The sequence below is a fragment of the Fulmarus glacialis genome, unplaced genomic scaffold, assembly GCF_000690835.1.
Source record: "Fulmarus glacialis isolate BGI_N327 unplaced genomic scaffold, ASM69083v1 scaffold41023, whole genome shotgun sequence".
Classification (NCBI taxonomy): Eukaryota; Metazoa; Chordata; class Aves; order Procellariiformes; family Procellariidae; genus Fulmarus; species Fulmarus glacialis.
In genome coordinates this window covers 1-13,408 of record NW_009201734.1, presented here as the reverse complement: position 1 = coordinate 13,408, position 13,408 = coordinate 1, and the positions used below count along the sequence as shown (strand labels likewise).

Sequence of the window (13,408 nt, the reverse complement as noted above, 5' to 3'; positions counted from 1 at the left end):
GTGCACGTGGGCTTTTCCATTAGTGCTGAATGACAGCCGCTATCAGCAAGAAAACAGAGAAGGTGAGGATGAGAACCTAATCCTTATGCTCCCGTGTTATCTTAGTAAGATGAAGGAAGCACTGTTAAAATAACACATCAGTGATTTCTTTCACTTGGTTAAAATAAAGTAAAAACTATTTAATGAAATGCAGTCCTTACACACTACTACTTTTTTTTCTTAAAGGAAAAGTTAGTTATTCTATGCTGGAAGCGGCTTCTACCTAAGATTCCCTGGGTTGAGCAAAGAATATTTTGATGACTTATAAGGGTCTCGGTAGATGCTTTAATTGTTGTTACCATATAGCAAGCAAACAAGCAAGCCAATTGCAATGATTAGGCAATTTCCAGAGTATGTCTTGAACTGGCCTTTAGCTGTGCCAGTAAAACTTTGGGGTTTGACACTGCTCTAGAGTACGAGTGAATTCAGGCTGGTGCAGCTGCTTTGTTTCAGAGGTAGTGTTAATGATCATAGTCATGTAACAATAGTTTTGCTAGATGAAGTGAAATAGTCAAGCCCTGAAAAATACAAACCATGGCATTAACTTCACGGGAGGGATAGTGAATTGTTTCTTGTGTATTTAAAGAATCAGAAGAAACAAATAAGGGCGTGATTAATTAGGAGTGGGAGTTCACGGCTCTCTCTCCAAATGAATGAGGAAGAGTACTGGACGAGACACAGCAGCAATGCTGAAATGTTTCTTGGCATTTTCCATCTGAGGTCTGAGAGAATTTCCTTTGCACCCAAGTGTCCCCAAGACATTCATAAACCGCCTCCCTGGCTACCCAATGTGATGATTAACTTGTGTCCTCAGGTTTCATTATCAAGCTTTTAATCTAAGCCTGAACTCTCTGATCTGTCATCTGAAGCAGTGAGGGAATTCGCAGCAGGGTTTTTCCCAGCAGAGAAAAACAATTCACTTGCTAAAGACTTTATGTGGGAGATATAACTTACAGATACAAAAATTTGGAAATTTGGGTGTTTATTTTGTAGCTTTGGGGGTGGCTGATTTTTTACTTCATTTTGAGGCTGGATCTTACATTTCCAGTACTGTAAGTAGGACAACAGATTTCAGCCAAAAAGTCCGCGAGATACTCCCATTGATTTTGATGGGGTTTGAGGATAAATACTGATAAATGTAACATAATGTAAGAATTTGCATTTTCTTAAGCCTTGTCTAGACTTGGATTTGGAAGGTGTGAGGCACCATGTGAATAATACGATGTAGTTAAGGCACTGTGGTTTTAATGGACAGCTTTAACCCTGGCTGTTTGCAGGAGGCTATTACTACATTGTATTCAGCACTTGCTAATTTAGAATTCATCAATGGTAAATGAAAAGAGGGGTTACAAATCAAAGGCAGGCTGGTCTTGCGGTTACACCTTTCAGATGTGGCCTCCTGCTACAGGCAGGACTACTTCTCCTCTGACAGTATAGAAATAGGGGCTCCCCAGCCGAACCACCACCGGTGTGTTGGCTGCGAGGGTTAGGGGCTGCGGGGCTTGCGTGAATGTTTTGGGGGGGGGTCTGCAGGGGGATAAGGAGTAGGTGGGCTGGGATGGCACAAGGGGAGTAGGGGGTGAGTAAATGACAGGAGGGCAAGACCTGAGCGTGCAGCTGTCAGGTATAGATTTGGGGGTGCAGGAGAGTAGTGGTTATGGTAGTTGGGAGTGGGCGAGGATAGGGTTGTGGGAGTGGGTGCAGTGCAGGGACATAACTTGGTGCCCAGAAAGGGCAAGCATATATTTCTTAAAAAGCCATCAGCATCTCGATCTCCTCCAAAGCTGTGTTGAGAAATCTCCCCTACCAATAAACCCAGCACTTTTGTCATCTGGGTTGGCCAGCCGGGAGAGCTGAGGGTCCAAAGGCTCCAAAGCACAAGCCGTTGCCTGGAGCTCAGAGCCAGGAGCTGAATTTCAAGCAGAGGAGTTTGGCAGCCGTTCCCCCCGGCTATCACCCCTCCTTGCTGCACCCAGACCTGTTTGATGTAATCTGGTATGTTTTCCCATTAGCCAAGAACTACCACTCAGGGCAAATCCACCATCCCGGACTAAGCACATGCTACAGAGGAGGCAGAGGGGCTCATGGTTGCCTCTCATATAAAATTACCTTCTGTGAATTTTCCTTCATGACCACCGTCTCCATACTGCTGTTGGTGGCACTTTGGTACGCTGAGACAATGGAACCAATGGAAATATTGCTGCAAGTGCTATAGTTATGGGGGAAGATTCACTCTGAACTTCCACCAAGCCATTGTGATGGGCTATTCTGGATGCTGGAGTTACACATCACTAATTCCTCAAACTGGATCCCAAACCAGCTCTTTCAACCTAGTAGGACCAAAGTGCTCTGACTTCTAGCCACGTACATCAGTGCTTGGTCCATGAATTTATAGGAGACCTTACAGAAATTAACGTTAACCCAGATGTGCAATTTGGGCCTACAGCTGCCTGTGATAAATTCCTGTTTTTATCAAATGTTCCAAACCAACTTAAAGGTTCATCTGTTTGCATGCTGCTTAGAGCATCACCGAAGTTTGCAAAATATGTCATGTAAGAATACAGGTATGACTTTCATTGTTATTTGAACCTTGTCTGATGCACCAGCAGTTGCTTTTTCTTTACCGGGCTCTGTCCCCTCGCTCCACTCCTCAATCCGTCATGAAGTCACCAGTCATGTAAACGCCTGCGCAAACATACTGAGCATGAGTCATGAGGCATCTGTTGCTATTTATTAAACTGTGGTTTATATCTTTGGAGTACATGGTATTATCCTTTATGGATGTGGCTTTATCTCTGTTATTACAATATGGAATTAATTAAGAATACTAAAGTTTGTGTTTTAAAAAATGATATTCCTAACTTTTATCTATGGAGGCAACATTTTCATATCCATTCTCTCCTAATGGCAGCATTCTTTGGGAAGATGTGATAGACACATTTAGGTAAATATTATTCCTCCAGCACACATGGTTTCCATTGCAATCGATCCCCTGCTGTTCCCTTCCAAGCACTTTCCTCTGTTACATATTCCACAATGGTGGCTGAAATACTGATCAGCGATAGCAGAGACAAATTGACTCCAGCAACTGGTAGTTTTAAGGGCAAGAAATGTTTATATCTGAGTTTTGCATGTACCGTAGTTACTGAAATGCAGTTTTTAGGTGTGCACTGAAATTTTCTTTGGCATTTAAAGTCTGAAGCTGCTTGACGCAGTTATAATTTGATAAAAGGACAGAATGAACAGAGACTGACTGAGTGAGATGGGACATAAAGACAGTGCACTACAAAACAGCCACATGGGCCCAAAAGCTGTAGAGAAGATGCTTGCTCCCGCAGCCTCCCCTTCGGGCTGTGAGCAGCCTGGGTGCTCCACACAGACGTGGGCAGAAGCTGCACCTGAGCTGCTCGCGAGCTGCCTGAAACTTAGGCGTCACAACCTGCCTACTGCAGGCTAGCAGAGAATTAATTCTACGTGCTTTTACAGTGGCACGGCCATTGGAAAAGGTTTCTTAGCAGAAGATAACAGCAAGAAGCTGGGAAAAAGCAGGGTGGGAACTGCTTTTTCCAGTGACTGTGTTTCCTCAAGGGCATGTCAAGCTATAGCTCTAGATGCAGCGGGGTGGTAAAACATTTTCCCTCCCTGTGCCTCACCCAGCATTCGCTGGGCACAATTGGACTGCAGTGGGATGTCACCCCAAATCAGACTGAAGCTGGCATGCCCACCAGGTATTAGGTCCTGTGGGGAGCTGCACAGAGGTATGAGGAGAATCGGTGCATACACTTTTACCAGCATATTTGGGGCATCTTCTAAGACTCTAGCACATGAACAGAATTGGACATGAATGTATGCCTGTGCCCTAGCTATTTGTCTGTGCTAGCATGATGAATGTGCTCCCGGGGATCCAGGCTCTAAGAATGCACCTTCTCATTTGCAGGGGGTGGACTAAACGTCCTACAAAAGCCATTTGCTGTGGCAACAGCATATTGAGCATTGGGATTCTTTGAAGCCTTTTTATTGATTTTTAAATTATTATTATTTGTTAAGCACCGTGTGCTCAAAACTTTCAAGGCAGGATAATATGGTCTCTGGTCCCAGGCTCTAACTGCAGGTTTGATGCTGGACCCTACATTTATCCAAGCGACACTGCCATACCCTGCACCATCTGCCGAGGGGCTGGACCTGACAGCCTGGAAGGCAATCATACAATGAAAGCTTCACGGAAAAATCTGCAATGGGAAAGGAGCATCGCATGACTAAAATACACAAATGTTTTTTTACCAGGAGAGATTTTTCGGATGGGAAGATCTTTCTAACTCAAACTGGAATCACTTCAACTTTTGCATTCTCTCTCTGTTTCTTCCTCTCTGAAATGACCCGGGGCTGGCCCTTGCCCTTGCTTTGGGGAATGTACTTCTGATTTGTATCTCGGGAGGCTGAGAGATATGGAATAAACTCTCATTACCTCTTGCTAATGTAAAGCACCACACAGCAGATGCCTGAAGCCCTGCTCAGTGGGGTCGATGTAAATCAATAGCGGACCCCTGGCAGGACCTTTCCTTCAACTTCCACAGGACCCACTGTAATGGAGAGAGTAGTCTGTGGCTGTTCATTTAAAAAGCCTTGCCTTCACAAAGCCTGCAGCAATGTGGCCATCACTAAGAAGAGCCTTCTTGTTGTGCTAACTAGGAATTCTCATTAATTGATATCACTATCAGAGTCCCCGAGCCTCAGTGTAAGCAGCAGGGGTTACAGCGCATGAGAAAGCCCTCATGCAATGGCATTGCTGCGGATTAATAGAGTACTAATGAGCTGAAAGGTGAGATCCTGCACTGGGAAACACAGGACCAAATCATGAAAAACACAGCACAACCCCAGGCAAGAGCTCGGGCATGTTTAGTCGGGGGTACCCCAGCTGCTACAGGGGCCCGCACGGAAATAGCCACACTGCGGGAGGCTCCAAGGAGTCAATGGCAATGTCCCGAGAGCTGTTGTTTCCACCCAGCAGCATGGGCTAAGTGGAAAACTCAATGCGGCATCGCACAGAGGCTGCAGCGTGGCTCTCCTGCACAAGGCCAGGGACCTTCCCTTGCGGGGCGTCAGGTCAGCGGTGACTTGGGCTTTCCCCGACCGTGCTACAGAAGAGGTACCGTATGGTCACTGCCTCCAGGCACTCCCGGGAGTGGCACATCATGTTGCCATCTTTCACAGCCTGAAATTATACTAACCCCCCACCTATTTTTCAAAGGTCACATCTACATTTTTAGCAAAGGGCAGTTGCAGGAGGTTCTTGAGACCAGACTCTTTCTTCTATGCCTGTGAGCCACAAAGCATCCTCCAAGATCTAAGTGTCCAAGGGGCTTGGGCGCATTCGTACACTGCTGAGCACACTCACAGGTTGTCCTCAGGAATGGGTGATGATGCTAAGTGAGCTGAAGATGGGAAACACTTGCATTTGTTCATTTGGTTGCAGTAAATACTTAGACAATTAAAGAGAAAAACTTTTCACAGCATGCTTAGAATAAACATAGTCATTCTTTATCACAGAGAGTAACGCCTTATACATAAATAATTTGTATGTCTCGCTCTTTCACGGAAAGTAACAGAGAAAAACCTTCAAGGTTGATACATGGGAGCTGGCATTACAAATCACATAGGGTCAAACCCAAATCCTGCATCCAAACATCCAGACATTTGGTTCCAGAGTTGACCTATACACCACCTCCCTCCCCTGCCCTGGAAGGAACTGAATCAGGACCCTCTCTAGAAGACCACCCCCATCATCAACTCTGGTTATGGATCCCAACCCTGCAACCTCGATCCGTCGCTGAAATCCAGTCCTTTACATTTGCAGTGGTATGAAATCCTGGTCGGCAGCTGCAGAAGGAGCTGTTGCCTTCTCCAAGGTGCATTATCCATAGGTTTTCGGAGGTGACTGAACTAACTAAGCCTACCCAAGCCGGATCCCTTGCAGCTATTTCTATTTCTTGGCTGACAAGCTGGTTACTGAAGCAGCAAGGCTAGATATTGCACAGTCTAGTGACATTTGACTAAAACTGGGAGCGTTTATGCGGAACAGCAGTGTGGGGACAGATAAAGAAGCTAGCAGGGCTGCAATGAGAAATCTGAGCTTTGATCAAGGAGACAGCAGCATTTGACTCTATCTGAGCTGACAAGGAGATCCCACCCCAAAGCAAAATAAAATATGTCATTCTTTTCAGCAGATGAAATTCTTCCCAGTGGTTTGTTCCTCCCAGGATGACATTATGTGATCTCATTGTCTTTAAAGTCTTTCCCCTGAGGAAGCCGATCGTTTAATATAGACTACAGCATTAGCATCCGGTATTAAATCAGTCGGGCCACTCTGAAATGAGGCGAGTGGGCGTCCTGGAAAGGAAATAAAAATGCAAGTTTAATAGACGAGATAGGTTCACCTTGACCCATGCTATTTATTGCAAGAGACACAGAAACACACTGCTTGCTCAACGGAGGATCACTCCACCCTGCCGTAGATGTGTTTTACGCTCCCAGTAAACTCCAGATGCTCATCAAGTGTGCGCAAGGAATGCAAAATCAGGCCCCAGAGGCTTTTACATCTTGCTTTGCTTTACAGAGTTGCCTTAAGAGGGACTAGCATGTTCCCACAGCTCTCATTAACCCAAACGGCAAAGTCAGGCACTCTGCATTTCAGCCACACACTTTCGGCATCTTTGGCTGCAAAGATGCGCTGTAAAAACGTGAGGAAGAAAAATGTCAGCACGGGAAACATTAACAGACCGCAGGCACGGTGCGGGACGGCAGGGATCAGCATCCAAGCCAGGCGCTGCAGAAAGGGTCTTCTGTCCCACGTGCTGCTTCTTCTGCATCCCCACCCCTGTTTTAAGCGGGGTTCCTTCCAGCCAGGCACCGAACACAGCAACTAACAGCCGCCCCGTGAGGAAGCCAGATGTGATGCGTTAGGCACAACTCACACAATCCACTGCTGGTGTGAAACCGGCTCAAAGAGATTTATGTTGCATCAGTGTAAGCACTCTTATGTCACTAGTTTGCCACATGCCAATTGCACACAAACCCATGGAAGAGCTGCGTTTTTGGTAGTTTTGGGGATTTTTTTTATATGTCATGTGAGCTGACAAGACGCGATTCTTAAGTACCATTGCTGAAAACACGCATTTACCTCATTTAGTGTTTAACTTTATAAGTAACAAGTTAGCCCATGATTGAAGTGTCAGCTAAATGAGGTAATTTATAATAATTCTGAAAACATGCTAACCGTAAGAGGCTATAATCAGAGCTAATTACAGGGACATTTTGGAAATCCACTGGTTTGGGGCTTTAGTTTTGATAAAGGGGATAACAACCTGTAAGCTATGATTCTTTTAATTATAACAATAGTAACCACCTTCTTTTACATAGCTTCTTTCATCTTTAAAAACCCCACAGCTTTTTGCAAACTATACATACCACAGGACTTGTTTAGCCTAACACCAAAGTGAAGCCATCTCTGCATGAAATAAATAACTGTTTAAAAATATTTGCACAGCAGTCCTGTGCAAAATTTGTAGAGGAAAGAAGCTGCAGAAGGAGAATATAATTTCCTTTGTGTGTCCTCACAAGTACTCAGGGGATCCTTGGATGCTCATCGCAACAGCCATCTGATCTTGAGAATAAGAAAGGCAGCTTTTATATGTGCCCATAGACGCAAGGCACTACGGAGGCGGGCAGCAGCAGCATCCCTACCGCGACCGAGGAAGCCGGGGCACCACATGGCAGCATCCTGTCACATCTGCCCAAGCTCACCTGTCCATGTCCTCTGCTGGGTGACGATAAAACTTTGACACTGCGATTGGGAGTTACAAATTGCGGCGGCTTCCTCGGCGCTGTGAACAGAGAGCAGGCATCCCAGGTGGCTGTAGGAGGGCCAGCACTTGTAGTCTTCTCCTTCCACCGTTCGGAAGCCCTTTAGGGAGATGTAGTCTGGGAACAGAAAGATGGTATTTAGGGAAACTCTTCAAGTGCACTTTCAGAGACTAGTTACAATATACACTTAGTATTTCACACTTCAGTGAAACTCTTAAAGAACTGTGATAGTGGCAGATTGAACTGACCAGCCTAGATGGAGTGGGTGGAGATGCAAAGTCAAAAGAAACCCAAATCCTGGCTTTTAGTTCTGCAGGACAGCAACTTCTCAGAGTTGAGAGAGGGGGCAGAGCTCTCAAGGGTGAAGGGACAGGGGAGCGACCGCAGGGTTGGGTGAGAGGAGGAGGCTGCTGTGCAGACCCACCTTCCTAGCAGTGCTCCGGAGAAGCCAACCTCACAACAGCCTCTCCTACACCTCAGCCCCAACAGCAGAACCAGCTCATCACAGATCCAGCACCGAGCTACGCAGGGCACGCACTGATCCACCCATCATGGTTCCACCCACAGGTACAGGAGATTTAGGGACCCCGGTGGGGTAAAGGGAGGCCAGATCCCGCTCCAGTGGGATACAAAAGACCTGACAAGCCTGAGCAGGCGATGTTCAGGCTATTGTTCACTAACTGCTAAGAGTCTCTCCCCACCTTCCCACACCTTTAGGATGGTGATCAGTTTGGCACATTGCTACTGGGCCAGTTGCGAAGCCAATGGGTAGGTGTTGGAAAATACTGGCAATTCCTGTTAAAGCTGCTGGTCCCTCAGTGCAAATGACTGGATATCTTTGTTCATAACTGTGCAAATTCCAGTTCTTTCACACATAAAGAGATTTCCTTCCGCAAGCCACCATCATCACCCCACCATCACAAGTGAACGCTCAGGAAAATGTAAGCCACAGTAACCACCGGACTTTTGAAGCCCTCCTTTTGATTAGTCTCATCTCTACCACCGAGCGGGTCCTTTTCAGAGGAATGCACCTCACAGAGACTCATTTATCCATCCACAGGTCCAATAGAATGGTCTTCAGAAAAAAGAAATTTAGAGGGTACCAAGCTACTCTGCCACACTCATCTCGGTGTTGTGACCTCCCCACTGTACGTTCCCATGATAACATGTGCTGAGCAGTCAGAAGCCACCAAGTGAATTGGGAAGTTCCAATATCAGCCCGGAAAACTGACCTATTGGTCCAGAGGATAAGATGACCCCAAAGAGGGACATGAGAGACTCAGTTTGCTACTCTGGTCTAGTTGCTTACGCTATCCCAAATATATTCACTCGACACACTGATGCACATTATGAGAAGAGTATCTAGAAGCAGTGCAAACATATCCATATGTAGGCCAGATTGCCTGCACTGCATTTACTTTGCAAAACAATGCAATCTTGCATAGCTCCCATGAAGAAACAACAAAAGGCTCCTCAAGAAAAGATACTTTTGGTGCTTTTCCTAGTGACTAAATACTGCTTGAATGTATGGGAGATCGGAATTTGACCAGTTACCAAGTTCCTCGCTCCCTCGGTAGTTATGTTATTTAAAGCATTCAAAATCATGTACCTTTTAAATGAAGAGGTCTCTTCTGCAGATAGAGCCCAGACTTGTACAGATGTAAAACCTTTTCAAAAGCTTTCAGGGTTTCATTTATTCCATATCGTAAATCACCTACATTTAAAGAAAGAGATGACAAAGATGAGTAATTCCATGAAATACTGTTCAGAGACTTCTAATAAATAGTTTTATAAATATTAGCTGGTACCTGTTGCATTCAGAATATCACTCAAAAAAGGCCGCAAAGCCGGTGGTGCAGAGTGTGGCAAAAGATAAGTGAAAAAATACCTGCAAAAAATCCCACAGACTGATTAGAATTCAGTGGCTTAATTTCCCTAGTGATTAAGTTGTCTACATTTTCCTGTGACTTGATTATCCATATGAAACTAGCAAGTCTGCTTTGGTTATTGTTATCTTTGAGCACTTCACGGGCATCTCACAGACTGTTCCTGTTAGTTGGGCTGAAACGTTGGTTGTTGCAGCACAGCATGCAGCCCAGCACCGCGTGAAATCTACCTCGCAAAGGCTCACGCAGTGGAGCTTTCCCTCATCCCCCAGGGCCATTCTTGTGCACTAAGCAATCAATTTCCCACCAAAAAAAGACCTATGTAGAAGACGACTCATGCAAGACCTGAAAGGTTTGGCATTCTTATTACCCCTGGAAAGGCTGGACACTCCCCTATTCATTCCCTGAACCTTCTAGAAAACTCCTGTTCTACAAGAGTTTACAAGTTCGTTACAGCAAGGCTGTAATAATCTATGCAGTGATTTGCCCTTTAACACCGTGTCCTGCAAATACAAGCTCCCTTGCTAAGTCCTTCTGTGTAAATACCCAGCTTCCCCTGGTACCTGACCTGCCAAGCATCAGTGGCGAGCGGACGTCCTCGTGCTTTCAGCTGGTGGCCTACAGCAGTCTCAGCCCGCTGCCCGTCACCTGTTTCATCGCTCTTCCATAGGTGCCCATAGTCTCCGTAGGGAGACACGGAGTTCAAGGGAAGTTAGCCAGCCTATTCCCAACAACGGGGGCTCAAAGCTGGTGGGCTTTGGCAGGTAGCCCATGCTGCCACTGCTTTCAGCAAAACATAGCCTTTGGATGTCAAATGCCAGGGCTTGTTTGGCAAACAGTAAATTCACAGGTGCAACCTTTGGGGCAAGGGAGGGTGTTGGGGCAAGGGAGCAGCAGAAGAAAGATGCCTGCATTCTCACCAGACAACAACTACACTATTTTCCTGCCTTATAAGGAAAATAAACTTGCTTCAAAGCGATCCTTAACTACCCTCTGACAGAGGTGTGGGGGAGTCACTGCACGGAAGAAACGCGAGATGCTAGAGGCTACATGGCAGTGTGTGAGCTCAACCACGCCAGATTTTTCCCCCACCTCGCTGGACATACCGATATGCATTGAAAAGATTCTTCTTTTCATTTATTCCTTCACATTTCCCAACCACAGAGCATTTGAGAGGAAAGCTTTTTGTAGGGAAGTCGAGTGTGCAGTCATTATCTTCCTTGCATGACAGTTCCTCAGTGCTGGCATCATCCATGTCTGTCACTTTTAGGTTTCCATCCACCATAACAAACTGCCTCGGCTGGAAATCCAATAGGACTATTGAACCCAGGGGGGAATGTGCCAAGTAAAACAGCAGTCTCACAAGACTCAGGCAAATCTGAGAAAGAGAAGATGAATATGCATGGGAAAAACAGATTAAAAACAGCTATTAAATTGGAAGTAGAACAAAGGGGAGGGCATTCAATGAAATTAAAGGCAAAAAAAAAGCATATAGTACTTAAAAGGTAATTATATGTATGCTACAAAATTTATTATCAACATTGCCACAGGATTTGACTGTGGTAAGTAGTTTAGCAACATTTTTTAAAAACGTGCGTATACAAAAAGAGACATTCGCAGTTAGAGGAACTAGAGGAGAAAGCTGTGAGGAAAACAATAGCAGCCTTCATGTTTCAGGAGCTATATTGATTTGCTAGCTGAAATCAGAAGGGTTTTTTCCCACTCTGGCATAGAATTAATACATTCCCCTCCCTTCCCCCATGCTGCTCCACACAGACTGAGGCTCCATGGTCATTAATACCAGATTCATGCCTTGCTGCATCACTCAGCAGTATGAATTTGGGCACACAATCGTGCTTCTGAAGAATTAACCAAAGTATGCAATGTATTTATTGCCAGCTTTTTTGCTTTTATGTCAACTTTCTGACAGCAGGGAAAGGTCAGACAATACCTGATCCAGCAGAAAGCAGAAAGTAAATGATTTTTGAACAAACTAGAACTAGAAGAGCGCATTTATACTGCACCAGCACTTTGTTCAAGTAGCTTTTTGCAGCAGTTTTCATCCAGTATCAGGAGCCCTGGCATCAGACAAACTCTATCGTCAACTAGGTGTGCCAGGCTGACCCGCGCCACCCCTCGCTGCCTCCGATAGCGATCTGTGCAGGCACGAGGGTTTGTTCATTTGGAACAGCTCACAGAATCGCTGGTATCTGATGTGCCTCATCAGAGGGGAATCCCATCCGTTTAGACGCCCTAATTAGGAAACAGGACTAGACAGTACCAGTGTAAATTTTGAATTCGTGTCTTCATCAGTCAAAAGATTATAAAAATCGTAATGCCACCGTGCCAGACCTTACCGCCAGCTAATCCAGCATCATGGGCTTCTAGCTCTACAGGACACTTTGGCACATTTGAGAAGATGAGGTGCTGGGAAAGCTATGTAGAAGCCAGTATGAAATAGTTTGCAAGCAGAAGTGGAACTCCACAGGCCGAGAGAAATGACTCTGGAAGCTCTGACGCTATTTTAGCTTCATTAGTGAAGCAATCGTAAGAATCCAGCTTCACGTCCCGCAACCGAGCGAGCACCGTTGCCATGCTCCCCCTCTTGCCTTGGATGGCAAGGCTCCTCTTCAACATTAAGGACCACATGCAGGCAGGGATTTTATTTTTGGGACTTTTGTTGTGTTTTTATTTTGCCCAAAGCATTTCTTATTGACATTAAGGTACCCATGCTTCTACTTGATGTTCTCTTTCCTCCTGGGAACCAAACAAGTAGTAGTGAACCCCCAACTGAGACCTTGAGGCAAACTATAATACAAGCTATAACCAAAATAAGCGCCATGTCGTAAGTCATTTATGTTCCTGGGGAGCTTAAGAGTCCCTATGCGGGATGCTTAGGAGACAAGGCAGATCTCACTAACAGGGATGTGATTCTAGCACCTACAGCAGGAGGAAAGCAATTTAGTAGTGTTTGTACTACAGTAATACCTAAAGGGCTAAGATCAGAAACATCATACAAACACATGGTGAGAGACAGGCTGCTCAGCTTGCTGCCTAAAATAGGTAATACGCAGAAAACAACAGACTCATAGCGTGGCGAGATGGCTTTCCCGAGTCAGACCCAGCCTGCTGAGGGGCCTCGCTAGGAAAGCCCCTCTGTGGAGTGGAACAATATAGAGGGAAAACTAGCAATATAGTGTAACACTGGGTATTAAACACCACCGATGCCCTGAGCAAGATTTTGTGGCCATTTCCTCCCAGATGTAGCTCTCTTAACACCGCTTTAGAGAGAAGGGATATAACAGCGAGACGCCAGGCTAGGGCTATTTTAACGTGATTTAAAAGGAGTGAAAGCAAAACCATTTAAGGACAATTTGCGGGAGCAAACAGAGAGTCAGCATGACAATCCCGTTTGCCCCAGCAGTCACCGCGGGCTCTTCCCATTTACCCAGTTTGCGGTCTAAAAGCGACCGATAAAACTCCCTTTGCTTTGTTTTCTTACTTTAAATCTCTCCTCCCAGGGGGTCTGCAGAAGCTGAATCATCTCCAGGGGGGATCCCAGCTCCAGCATAGCTGTGACCCGTATTTCAGGATCTCCGCTATTATCATAGCATTGACCGTGC

The 13,408-nt window shown here is 45.6% G+C and overlaps 1 protein-coding gene across 1 annotated transcript; it reads right to left on the bottom strand.

The window, feature by feature from the left end:
• Nucleotides 1-6,322: 6,322 nt before the first annotated feature.
• Nucleotides 6,323-13,401, bottom strand: LOC104070723 (protein kinase domain-containing protein, cytoplasmic-like; the record flags this gene model as incomplete). Its single annotated transcript, XM_009574048.1, has 6 exons — nt 6,323-6,426; nt 7,840-8,016; nt 9,509-9,613; nt 9,708-9,787; nt 10,892-11,163; nt 13,288-13,401. Coding segments are annotated over 6 exons (852 nt in total), but the record flags the coding sequence as incomplete, so codon positions are not given.
• Nucleotides 13,402-13,408: the final 7 nt, after the last annotated feature.